At 42.7% G+C, this 13,495-nt stretch overlaps 1 protein-coding gene across 2 annotated transcripts in view; it reads right to left on the minus strand.

Moving 5' to 3' along the window:
• Window positions 1-13,495, minus strand: part of COL11A1 (collagen type XI alpha 1 chain) — a 272,464-nt gene that overhangs the window by 228,508 nt on the left and 30,461 nt on the right. For both annotated transcript variants that reach the window (XM_087960746.1, XM_087960745.1), the window contains exons 3-4: window positions 3,831-4,044; window positions 689-851 (exon numbers count right to left, since the gene is read on the minus strand). In XM_087960746.1, the coding sequence (XP_087816872.1) occupies window positions 689-851; window positions 3,831-4,044 (377 nt within the window). The remainder of the gene's footprint in view (window positions 1-688; window positions 852-3,830; window positions 4,045-13,495) is intronic.

Raw genomic sequence — 13,495 nt, forward strand, 5'->3', positions numbered from 1 at the left:
ATACTACCAGATTTATACGAGACAACTGGTTTTCTTTCATTAATTTCATTAGTTGAAGAGTTAAAATAACAACAGGAATAAAAGTAATTGCTGGCAAGAAAGAAATGACTTAGTGCAATGGCCCCCAACTTTTTGGGCACCAGAGACCAGTTCTGTGGAGAGAGGTTTTGTCCATGGACAAGAGTGGGGTAGTTTTATTTGCTGTTTCGCTTGTTTCCACCACCCTTTTTTTGGCATGCTGTGGACCGGTGGCAGTCCACGGACTGGGAATTGGGGACAAGGTGTTTCAGATCGAGTGATCTAGGAATGGACTCACATGGTGTAGCAATGCATAGCAACAGAGAAAACATGTCAGAGGGATGAAATAATAGATTGACTGATCCTCAGGAATATGACAAATTTATGTAACATTACAACCAATAATGCTTTCATCTATATAGATATGCCTAAATATGCAAAACTAAGATTTTAAAATCTATTTATTTCAAATGTATTTGTATATCATCTTAATATAACCATATTTCAAAATGTATACTGTAGCACAATCTTTTCATCTGGAAATGTACATTCCACAAGCCTTATACAAGGTAGCCTGCACATAGAAATTTTACCATCTTCTACCTTCAATAGATAGATATTCTATTCACACAGTATTGAATATGCTGCTTTTTGGCAGCCAAATATTTACCTCAAACACCTCTTCATCCAGAATTCGTGTTCCAAAGACAGTAATGCCATTGGTGTCAATGACTGCCGGGCTGCTTCTCTCGAGTGGTTTTGTGGTTTTCTTCTTACAGTCCACAATCATGGTAACTGATTTCCTCTCCACACTAATGGCCACCCGATGCCACCTAGTATAGGAATCAAAATGTTTTAAAAAGAAGAAACCATTTACCTAGAAAATTTACATCTTAAGATCAATGGAGTAATTATATTTGCTTAAAATATTTAAAGGCTATATTTCTTCATTATAACAGGAACTCATTTCAGAAGCTCTAGCAATGAGAATTGCTATTAAACAGCAAATTTGCAGCAAATTGACCGGATGCTTTTACTGGTAATCACTACACGGACATCCTTGCAGAACTAATGTATCTAGAAAAGCTACAAAAAGCATAGCTTGGACATCAATCGTTTTCACATAGCATGTCCATGGACAAGTCAAATATTTATGGTTCTTCTATACAGGTAATGCATACCCTGACAAAAAATATTCCTGTCAATCATCCACAGAATATGCAAGGCTAGTGTTTAAAAATGTAACTGAACTGCAACATAGGAATAGAGTAGAGTAGAGTAGAAGAGTAGAGTAGAGTAGAGTAGAGTAGAGTAGAGTAGAGTAGAGTAGAGTAGAAGAGTTGGAATAGTAGAGTAGAGTAGAGTAGAGTAGAGTAGAGTAGAGTAGAAGAGTTGGAAGGGGGCGTGGAAGTCTTTTAGTCCAACCCTCTGCTTAGGCAGGAAATCCTACACTATTTCAGACAAATGGCTGTCCAATCCCTTCTAACAAACTTCCAGTGTTGGAGCATTTACGACTTCTGGAGGCAAGTTGTTCCACTGATTACTTGTTCTAACCAGTAATGCTGTTGGGAGACCATATTGCCCTAGACCACGGATGTCAAACTCGCTGCGTCACGTTGTCATCGCATGATGTTTCGCGATGCTTTTCCCCTTCGCGAAACATCATGCGATGGCAATGTGATGCGATGCGATGGCAACGCGAAACTGGGGTGGGCGTAGCCTGCACATGATGCATCTGGCCCACAGGCTGCCAGTTTGACACTCCTGCAGCCTAGACCCTGTTATATGTTTAAATGGTCGTACTAGGCAGTTCCAGCTCACCACTGGTATTCTCCATTATCACACTGGAAACCGTATCAGCTAGCTTGGCTGGCAAAATACTAGGCAACAGAGCACATGTTATGCAATAAAGAAAATCATCATCGCCATCATCATCATCTCTGGAAAGTGCAATGAAAGACAATACAAAAGTCTGTCTCATACAAAGACAGTAGCCATTATCTAGAAGTGAGCATCTCACATTCCAAGATTCCAAGATGTAAGGGAAAGAAAAACCAGATTCATGATCAGGCCAAAGACATAAACAAACATTCAATGATTACTTGATTAGCATTGCACATAAGTGAAATTTTGCCTACATCATGAAAAAAGACAAAGGGCATTCTGATACCCTTCAAGCTTGGCTGGTTCTAAATGTGGAATGAGTATGAGTAAGAATACATGTGTGAGTGTACAGGCATCAAACTTGTTAAACCAATAAAGCTTTATTGTTGTTAGAATGCAGTGTTCTTGTTATTCCTTGCAAGATCCTAGCTAGCTCTTGATTGAAATTCTATCTGAAGGTCAGGGAGGTCAAGGGGCAAGTACCTCTTGGGTTGAGTGTGTGTTTTCTTTGAATAAATTTTCTCCATTGATCAAGCCTATGCACGAGTAAATACTAAACTCCCAGTTACTGAGTTGTGGATCAAAGCAAGTGGGGAGAGCTGGGAAGTGTGTTTCTCAAATGAGAAGAGTAAGGAGAAATGACTAACTCTAGGTGAGGTGTATAAAAATACAATGGGCAGATTTTGAGGATTTTGTAAAAGAAACACTAGCTATCCTCTGTCTATCTCACTGACCCAGTTCAAGATTAAGGTTCTCATAGCCTATCTCAGTTCAAAAAGTTTTCCAGTGAGTTTTCTATTTCTATTTTTCTATTTCTATTTTTCTATTTCTGTAAGTATTCTCCCATAATACAGGGAAAGGGGTATACAAGAAAAGGGCCCTGTTTTGAAAGAATATTTATTTTTGCTAATTTTATTTATTTGGCTTAAATACTGCCCACTTCAAACTGACACTCCACAGATAGTTCTTAACTTATGATCTGTCATTTAATAATCCATCGACAGGCTTGTCCTGTAAAGCATCTGCACTTTGTAAAATATTGCATTGCCCCTGCCCACAGTAACATGATCACATTTAAGCCTCTTGGCAACTGGTTCACATTTATGACTGATTGCAGTGTCCTGCAGTCATGGGACTGTGTTTTGCAATGTTTTTTTGCTGAGTTATAGCAAAAAACACTCATTCAGGGGTGTGGATTCAAACTAAGGACCATATGATTTGCTCAATGACCACTGTAAAAGTGGTTTTTAAAAATTTGGTCTGATCACATGACACCTTAATATGCAACTACAATGACTTAACAATTGAAATTCCAGTTTCAATTGTGGTCATAAATTGAGGACTACCTGTACTATTGGAGTAATACTGAACAAGATGGCATGTTTATAGACTCCGGCTAGTCCCCTAATGCAAATCAAAAGCAATCAAGTTGGTATCTTTATCCTTTTAAGCCAAGGGTCTTCAAACTTGGCAACTTTAAGACTTGTTGACTTCAACTCCCAGAATTCATGAGCTAACATGACTGGAGGAGGAATTCTGGGAGTTCAAGTCCACAAGTCTTAAAGCTGTCAAGTTTGAAGACCCCTGTTTTAAGGCATAAATGAGGTTCTTATTGGGAAGGAAGGATGACAGCATATAACCAAGCACCCACTGAAGGATGGAGAAAATAGGAGAACATCATCTAAGTAGTATGTTAAGGGCAATAGAATGCAAAAAGCAAGACAGAGATGATACACAGATATAAAAGCAAACAAAGCAGGAGGAAGATGCCAGTGGTTACATGCCAAAAATTTGTGTTCAAACCCTACTGAAAAAAAATCCATTCAAAATGTTTTGTTTAACTCATCTGGTGACTGGCATCAGTAGCCTCAATTGACAACATATTAACTCACACAGACATCATGAACTTTTGATTTTCTTCTACTTACTTTCCATCAGCAATATTGACCGTACCAAAGATGGGATAGTCTTCTGGGGCAGGCTTTCCATTCTGATCTTCAAACAAGAAGATGGGCGACCTGCCCACCTCAATGCCAACCTGCTGAATGCCGTGTTCATTGTAGATAGATAAAAGAAAGGATTGGACTCCTTTTTTAGGTTTTATTGTAAACAGAACTGAAAAGTCTTCAGGAAATTTTCCACCTGTCAAGAGAATAACCCATAGTCATGCTAAGAGTAAAAAACACTTTTTTACTTTTATTTTGGAACACTTTTTATTAGAATGGGGATCAGACCTTATATGTTTTCTGTTTAATTCTGCAAATTCCATTATAGGAATATTTTTTAAAAGCTACTGTGCTTTCTTGTTTTACACTGCGCTTAACTTTGGCCACAGTGTAACCTACATAATGTTTCCATTAACCTTATTCCAGTCATGTTAAGATTCTATGGGGCTCAAATACTTAGTATTTAATTTATTTGAAACTTAGCATATAAAGATCAGTCTAGATCCATACTATATTCATTCATACACACACACACTATCATAATTTTTTTAAAATGTGCAGTTTTCCCTGTCATGTATTTTGTGTGCTTCTTTTCATAAAATATACATGCATCTATGCAAATTTCCTCATTACCTAAATGTTTAGGCAGCTATCACTAATACACATTTTTACACAAAAATCTCCAAATACATACACAATTCTCACTTTTGTATACTTTCTCAAGGCAAAAATAGCTGAAGCTAAATCAGTTTGTGCTGCAATAGAACCTGTCCCTTTATTTATAAAAAAAGAAAACTGATTTGTGTTAACATTCTTCAAGATCCCTGATTTCAGTAGAATTTACTTCCAAGTAAGCAGCAATTGCTATCAGTTTACAATTCTAAATACAAACACATGGAAATAAGTTCCAGTGAATGAATGGTGTTTTCTTGAAAAGAGTAAACGTGCGTGGAATTGATAACATTTGTGTCACTGATATAGTTTGCTTTAAGGAAATCCGACATTTCTAAGAGAATATATATTTATGTGGGTTTGAAGAAGCAGATTCAAAGTATAATTACAAAAGGCAATGACAAAACACACTGATGTTATTTCAGCATGTGGCAAGAAGGAGGAAGAATTTTATTTATTTATATATCTTATTTAGAAACTTCCCATCTCCCTCATAGAGGGACTCTGTATAGGCCAGGACTGCAAAAGAAGATGGATGGATAGAAGGAAGAGGTGGGCATATGTGAAACAATTTGGCAGAAATATAATTTAAGCCCACAAGAATAGCAGTTAGGTCATTCCAGGCCATAATCCTTATGGTGTCAGTGTGTGAATCTCCCTTAAATAGGGAAGTACACAAGGGAATGAGAAGATCTTACTTTCTCAGTGTCCATGGTTTGTCCATGACAAAAGAGTTATTGTTTAGATATTGGGGTGGGACAATATCAAATGTCAATATATTCTCTAAGTAGAATCTTTATCACAATGATCTAAGCAGTAACTTAGCTAACAATCTTGAAGAATGACTAGTAGCCCTCAATTTACAACCAGTTGCTTAGCAACCATTCAAAGTTCCAACACATCTACCTGGGGGTTACTTAGGACCCAGATTAGAAGCTCCAACCATTGCACCCCCCATAATCACATGATCACACTTTGGGTGCTTGGCAACCAGGGTGCATTTATGACCATTTGCAGTGTCCCGTGGTCACAGCACTATGTTTGATTACAGTTTTGCTCTCAAAAATGGCATTTATTTCTGATTTTTTAGCAAAAAAATCAGAAATAAATACCATTTTGGGGAGCAAAACTGTAATCAAACATTTTTAGCAAAGCCGCAGCCACAGCAAATAATTTGTTCCCTTAATAACTGCAATGATTTACTTAATAACTGCAATGACTTACTGCCACAAAAAAAAATTCATAAAACCGGGTTGGTCATGTGACTGACTGGCTTTCCGACCATTTTGAATTACAGCTGTGATGGGCAGGAGTCATTATAGTTGCAACTCGAGGGCTACCTGTACATTGAGCAGTGGTGGCACAGTGGTTAGAGTGCAGTACTGCAGGCTACTTCTGCTGACTGCCGGCTGACTGCAGTTTGGCAGTTCAATTCTCACCAGCTCAAGGTTGACTCAGCCTTCCATCCTTCCAAGGTCGGTAAAATGAGGATGAAGATTGTTGGGAGCAATATGCTGACTCTGTAAACTGCTTAGAGAGGGCTGTAAAGCACTATTAAGCAGTATAGAAGTCTAAATGCTATTGCTATTGCTATTTTTTCCTCTTTAAGATCTATGATTGAGCCACGGTGGCGCAGTGGTTAAAGTGCAGTACTGCAGGCTACTTCTGATGACTGCCAGCTGCCTGCAATATGACAGTTCAAATTTCACCAGGCTCAAGGTTGACTCAGCCTTCCATCCTTACGAGGTGGGTAAAATGAGGGCCCAGATTGTTGGGGACAATATTCTGACTGTGAACCACTTAGAGAGGGCTGTAAAGCACTGTAAAGTAGTATATAAGTCTAAGTGCTATTGCTATTACCCAGGTGTTGAAATCTTTCAGTAGAGGAGAGGAAAGCATCAAAGGCTAGAGTGAAAACCTATAGGGAAACTGCTGTTGGGATTGAGACAACTTGGAAGAAGCGGTTGACAGTCATCTGTCAACACGTTTCTACCACTATGGTTCTCCCTCAGCATTATTGTCATCTACTTTTGATATTCTACTCCTTGCTGCCGTTGCTTCCAAGAAAGTGGGATGAGGTCATCCATAATAGCTGTATGGTGAAGCCTGCCTGCCTGCCAAACTATTTTTTTTAATGAGCAAGCTTAGTGTTCACTGGAGTTTCAGATTTTTAGTAATGTTAGGGTGAGGGACATTTACTATTAGAGGGCTCCAGTTTTCATATGTCAGCATAAGTTTATACATAGTTTTTTTTTTATTATGCTGAAGATTTCATTTTGATTCATCATGAAAAGAATGAGACTATGCGAGCCAAAGCCAAAAGTTTCTCCCCCTCCCCAAGACTAAGTTAATAGCCTGTATGAAATTGGCTGTTCTTAAAATAAGCTATATGTTACGGTTGTCTTCCATTTTTACGACCATCCCAGAACCGGAGAAGATATTAAAAGAACAGAAAGAATATATCATTTTCTCCTAGCGAATAAGGAGAGGTCAAGGTGGAACAGATGATAGTAATAGCTGTCTCTATTTTACTACAGGTGGGAGGGGAATCAGGAATGTTGTAACATTGGAAGGACCAAAGTCAGAAAAGCTACCAAATTCCAAGAAATATACAGTAATCCAGTGAAATTGGATTCAGTGATCCAATTACTGAATTTATAGTAATCCAATGAAATGAGATCATTAGAATCATAACTGATAAGCAAAAAGATGTAAGGCAGTGATCTTGTCTAAAAGTCTGATTGCCTAGAGCAGTGACGGCTAACCTTGTTATCGTCGCATGCCGAAAGTGCGTGCATGTGTGGGGGGGGCATGCCTACACCCATAATACAATGCATGCGTGACCCCTCCTGTGCCCCCCACCCCCCTGCGCATGCACACGTGACCCCCCATGCTCCTCCCACCCCTGCACATGCACACGCATCTCCCACATGAGCCCCTCCCCCCATGCATGCACGGCACAGCAGATACCTGAAAATCAGCTGGCTGGCTGGAGGCACGCGCGCATGCACAGTGGAACTGAGCTGGGGAGACGGCTCGCGTGCCCACAGAGATGGCTCTGCGTGCCACTTCCAGCACGCATGCCATAGGTTCGCCAGCATGGGCCTAGAGTCTCATCATTATTCAAGCAACATCCTTCTTGCTGTGCTTCAAGGTGTAAGCTTCTCTGCTAATTTGAACAACTATCTCAATACTTCGCTTCTAACTTATCAGGTTTTGATTCCTGTAGCAGAGCAGTGACAAAAAATAAAATTGTAATCCTAATGTCTATTTAACCAAAGTTGGTTAAAAGATTGTCTGATTCTATTTACTTATTTCTACTAGGACGGAATGGGAGAACTAGAACCCCAAGAAAGAGATGGTAACCATAGTTTATTACATGTCTGAAAGTAGCCATGTAGGTTGTCCGCAGTCCATTTTGCTTTTAATGCAGTCGTAATCTGGATTATGGGTTATGGTGGATTATACTAGATTATGTGCAGTGGTATTGCTTAAAGCGGTGAGAGGATCTGTAAGCACACTTGAGAAGCATTCTTCTTTTTAAATGTTTATAAAACACATCAATAGGAGAAGAAAAGGAGTTAAGCAACCATTTCCCCCCTTTTAAACTGTCTCAGTTATAGCAGTTCAGGATTTTAGGGGGTTGGGCTACAAAACAATTTGTATTTGAGCAATGTACAATTGCCTGGGTCCACTCATTAAAGTGGCTTTGTAGCACTGAATTATTACATGCTCTGTAAATTTCCAATTATTTAAGCTCCTTAAAACCTTTGTAAATGAGCAGGGGCTTAAACAGATTATACTTATGGAAGACTTTGAAACAATATTACAAATCAGTTGAGCTTTCCTGTGTCTCTGGATAGGTTTATGGGCGTTTGATTTATAACCCTTTTGATAAGGATGGCAAAAGGTTAGATGATACCACAGTACCAGCTGCAATGGGAATACCGTAACCCAGAAGACCAAGCTGGGATACACCTGCAGTAAAGGAACTTACATGTTATTTACAGCTCATTTTGCCAACCATTCCGCTTTAAGAAAAATGATTCTGTATTGTAAGATCTAATTTGCACAAGTAACCTCCAAAGGAAGGAAAAGGGGGTTGGCCTTAAAAAAAAAGGGAGGAAGGGGCTGAAGGAAGTTTCAAGAACTGAATGCAGCTCAGCACCTGCCTTGTCTGAACTGCTAACCTCATCCAAAAGTTATGCTGAGAATGCTTAAGGCAGGGGAGCAGTGATTCATCCAGTCTAGGCATGTGCTTTCAGTCAGATACAAACAAATGGGAGAAACCCTGCAGGAAGTCAATTTCTTTTACTGTAAAAAATGACCCTCTCCCATAGCTACTGTCAACAAACAGTAAGTACAGGTAGTCCTTGATTTACCGCATTTGAGTCCAAAGTTTCTGTGTTAAGTGAGATGTTTGTTAAGTGAATTTTGCCCCATTTTACGACCTTTCTTGCCACTGTTGTTAAGTGAATCACTGAAGTTGGTAAGTTAGCAACCCATTTAAATAAAGTGACTTTGGCTTCCCCGTTGATTTTGCTTGTCTAAAGGTCACAAAAGATGATCACATAATCTTGGGACATGTGATGACCCAGGGTGGGATACAAAATAAACAGTCACAAAAATAGGTGAAGCCCCTTTTATGCCTTCACTTTGCTTCAAAGCTCCAAATAACCTTGACTGGAGACAAAAAAATCCCACACAAAGCAGCTAAGAAAAGGAGGAAACGCCGTTTAAAAATGCCTATAAATTATAAAGAGTAAAAACAACACAAACCACACTGAAGCAATTAAGGGAACTAGGCAAGATAAGGGCTTGAAGACATCCATAGATATCAGAACACACACTGGGAAAGACGCCAAACTCAGAGAGGAACGACAGACTGGAGATATTTCCATGCTTTGTTTCCAGCACTGGCCCATACGCATGTCCGTCCTTTTAACCAGTTCTCGCAGCTGCAGCCCATGAAGAGGATCAAGGCCCTTTCCTCTCCGGTAGATCTTATCTTCTCCTCCCTGCGTGCCCAAGGATGGAGAGGGGATGGGCCTGGCTCAGGGGTGGGATGCTACCGGCTCTGCCGGCTCTATAGAACCGGTAGCTCTGAAGAGCAGCAGACACCGAACCAGTTCTGTGTTTGCTGCTGTTTGGCCCACCCACCCGCCTGGGCTCTTACCTCTCCTTTATTTCCTGCTTTTTCAACCTCAGCTGCTTTGCGCAACTGAGGTTGAAAAAGCAGGAAAAAAGAGGCTTTTCAAATGCTGCACACCTGCGCGCAGCACTTTTCAGCTGTCCGGGTGGCACAGCTTATTGTATTTTACATGACGCGCAAAGCATAGTCATCGAACCGGTAGTAATACCGGTTCGACCCCACCCCTGGCCTGGGTTTTCCTCTAACTGCCCAGCCGGCTTCTGCCCTTCCCTAGCCTCCTCCACAACCTCCAGAGCTACACTTCTGCTCCCTGTCCGCTGTTCCTCCTCTCCCTCGGAGTCAGTCTCCAAAAGGGGCATAACAGGACATAGCAACAGTCATCAATATGAATCCGTTGCCAAGCATCTTGAATTTTATTCACATGATCATGAGGATGATGTAAAAGTTGTAATTGTGACAAACGGTCATAGGTCACATTTCTCAGTGCCGTTGTTACTTTGAACAGTCACTAAGCGAACTGCTGTAAGTCGAGGACTACCTGTACATGGAAGCTGGAACAATTCATATTCTACTTTGAGCTGGAATGTTCGTTTGCAAAATATTGCATTTCTTTTGCTGTCCAAACAAAATGTGTGTGTTAATTTGGGAAGATCAGGCAGAGCAGGCATGATGCAGATCGTCTTGGTGAAGCTGTGTCATTTGGGGGGTGGGGGAGCTAGGAGGAATGCATTTTTTTCAGAGGTGGTATTTCAGCCGGTTCTGACCAGTTCTGGAGAACCGGTAGCAGAAATTTTGAGTAGTTCGGAGAACCGGCAAATACCACCTCTGACTGGCTCCGCCCCCATCTATTCTCTGCCTCCCGAGTCCCAGCTGATCGGTTGGGTATTCTTTGGTTGCCCTGCACAGGAGAACAGAGCTGGAAAGCAGGTTATTGGGGTGGGGAGGGAATGGGGATTTTGCTGTATCCTTCCCCTGCCACACCCACCAAGCCACACCCACCAAGCCACACCCACAGAACCGGTAGTAAAAAAATTTGAATCCCACCACTGGTCCCAGGTCATGTGACCCCTATCTGCGGCCCAGCCAGCTTCTGACAAGCAGTGGGGAGAAACCAGATTTGCTTAACGACTGCTTCATTCATTTAACAACTGCAATGATTCACTTAACGGCCATGGAAAAAAAGGGTCATAAAATCCAGTGTGACTCATTTAACAATGGTCTTATGTAGCAGTGAACATTCCGGACCCATTTCTGGTTATAAATCAAAGAGTATCTATAAATAAAATTCTCTAAAGGAGTGGCACCTAAGGTACTCAACAGAAGCATTATTTCCAAAATGCTTGGGAGTGGATATGCCAGCTATATAGACTTCCTTAAAGAAGCCCCAGAGCCAGTTCCAGATGATGCCACTTCTTGTTCTTTAGCCTCCCAACAGCTGCTTGAGAAAATCTCCCCAGAGGCCATTCTGGGCAAAAGTTCCCACTTGCCAGATAAAGGATTTTGTTATCTAAGTGGGTGGAAGAGCAGCAGTTCCGTTACCAGTGAGGTGACTGTGCACCTAAGGCACCCACGCAGCTTTTCCCACACCAGCTGAGGCCTCCAGCGCCAATCAGCTGATAGGATAAAAAGAAGAGAAAAGTGCAGGCCCTCTTTATCCCCTCAGCTGATTGTCAGAGGCTTTTTTCCCTCCTCTCAACCGAACCAGTCCGAACCGGTAGCATACCGCCACTGTGGAGGAAGCTATTGTATTATACAGGTAGTCCTCGACTTACAATAGCTCCTTTAGGGACCATTCAAAGTTAGGACAGCACCGAAAAATGTGACTTATGACCATTTTCCACCGTTATGACCTTTGCAGCCTCCCCATTGGTCCCGCGATCCAAATTTGGATGATTTGCCACTGGTTCATATTTATGACGGTTGTAGGGTCATGAGTTCACCTTTTGTGACCTTCTGACAAGGAAAGTCAGTGGAGAAGCCAGATTCACTTAACAACCAGGTGACTAAATTATTATCTGCAGTGCTTTGCTTAACAACTATGGCAAGAAAGGTCGCAATTATGGTCATAAGTCAAGGACTACCTGGAGTGTTGTATACAGCACCGTTTGGCTCGTTGCAACTCTTGAAGCTGTATTGTTGGACAGAGTGTTGGCAACATTCTTTTTTCCAGTGGATTAATGAAAGTGAATCGGGTCTGATTCTATCATTACTACTACTAACACAAGAAAGCCTTGGGTCTCCCTTTACCAAAGTTCAAAGTGGCAGGGATATAGCCATACACTAATGGGGAAATACTTCTCCCTCTGGCCTGTTCTGAAATTTTGAATTTATTGAGCTTTATTTGGCAAAGAGTTAAGCGCTTTTCTTTTAACAAGCTTGGTGTGAATTAATAGGCTGCAAATTCAGAGCATTTTGCAATATCTGCTGTGTATTCAGGAGCACTTTAACAAGCATGTGATGGTTTCTAATGCTGCTGAACTGCAACACGCAGCAGGTCCCATCAGAATGATCAAAAGCCAGTCACCACTAAGTACATTTAGTCTTCAAGACCAATCTCCGCTAATATTGGATCTCATTAGGCTTATAAATATCATCCTCTTGTGTCCCATTATGCACCGTGTAAGCACAAGCTCCTTCTCCTGGAGATAAGGCTTACGTATTAATAACTGCAACAGAAGACTAGCGTTGCTTCAACAGCAGGCAGGACAAGCCACAATGCTCATTCATTTTAATCTCTTTAACAAAAGCTCCTTAAGTATATTAGGCACTGATATACAACAAGACGCAGCATTTTATCATGCCCATTTCTCAGCCTAAGCTCATGATGCTAGCACAGGGATGGGCAAACTACGGCCCGCGGGCCACATCCGGCCCGTTGGTCTGTCCAATCAGGCCCGCCCCTGGAAAAAAATTGCTGGGCGTGGCCTATTGCCCTGTGGTGCGTGGCCCCCAAAGCTGCAAAACAGTGCGGAGCGCCTCGGGTAGGAAAAAAAGAACTTTGCAAAGGCCTCAGCTGGGAGTTCGAAATCACCTTCGAGTGCGACTCCTCCGAAGGTGAGTCCCCGCCGATCCCCCTTTTTTTCCGGGGCTTCCAGGCTTAAACTTTGCAAAGGCAAAGTTTGCAGGCTGGAGCGTCTTCCCGCTGAAGAGCGGGAAGGGTTCCGCCTGGCGGGCGGGCGGGCTGCTTGGAGCGGGCTGCTTGGAGCGGGCTGCTTGAGCCACCTAAAGCTAGGCCGCTGCTGGTGGAGCCTTGCCCTGCCTTGGTGCCCCGTTTCCCGGCTCGGCGGTCCTGCTCAGGCGGCACTTTAAAAGCCTGCTCCCAGCACCCGAGCAACTTCCCATCAACTTTCGGCTTCCCTTTAACTCGCGGGCGCCGCGCCTGGCCCCGAGCCGCGTGGCGGAGGGGAAACCTGAGCGCCGCCGGGTTGCCTCCTCCAAGCAGCCCGCCCGCCCGCCGGGCAGAACCCTTCCTGCTCTTCAGCGGGAAGACGCTCCCGCCTGCAAACTTTGCCTGTGCAAAGTTTAAGCCTGAAGCCCGGGAACCGAGCAACTTCCCAGCAACTTTCGGGCTTCCTTTTTCCTCACGGGCGCTTGTGCCTGGCCCCAAGCCGCGCGGCAGAGGGAAGCCCGGCGGGCGGGCGGGCAGGCTGCTTGGAGGAGGCAACCCGGTGGCACTGGCTCGGGCCAGGCGCGAGCGCCCGCGAGTTAAAAGGAAGCTGAAAGTTGCTGGGAAGTTGCTCGGGTGCTGGGAGCAGGCTTTAAGAGCTGCGCTCCAAGGAGCAACTGGCGGCCGGAGTGGGGGAAAGGCAGGCGAAAGCCCCCA

This window comes from Notechis scutatus, chromosome 3 (assembly GCF_049901735.1).
Source record: "Notechis scutatus isolate UNSWTSFEM ecotype Mainland chromosome 3, rNotScu1.2, whole genome shotgun sequence".
In the NCBI taxonomy this organism is placed as follows: Eukaryota; Metazoa; Chordata; class Lepidosauria; order Squamata; family Elapidae; genus Notechis; species Notechis scutatus.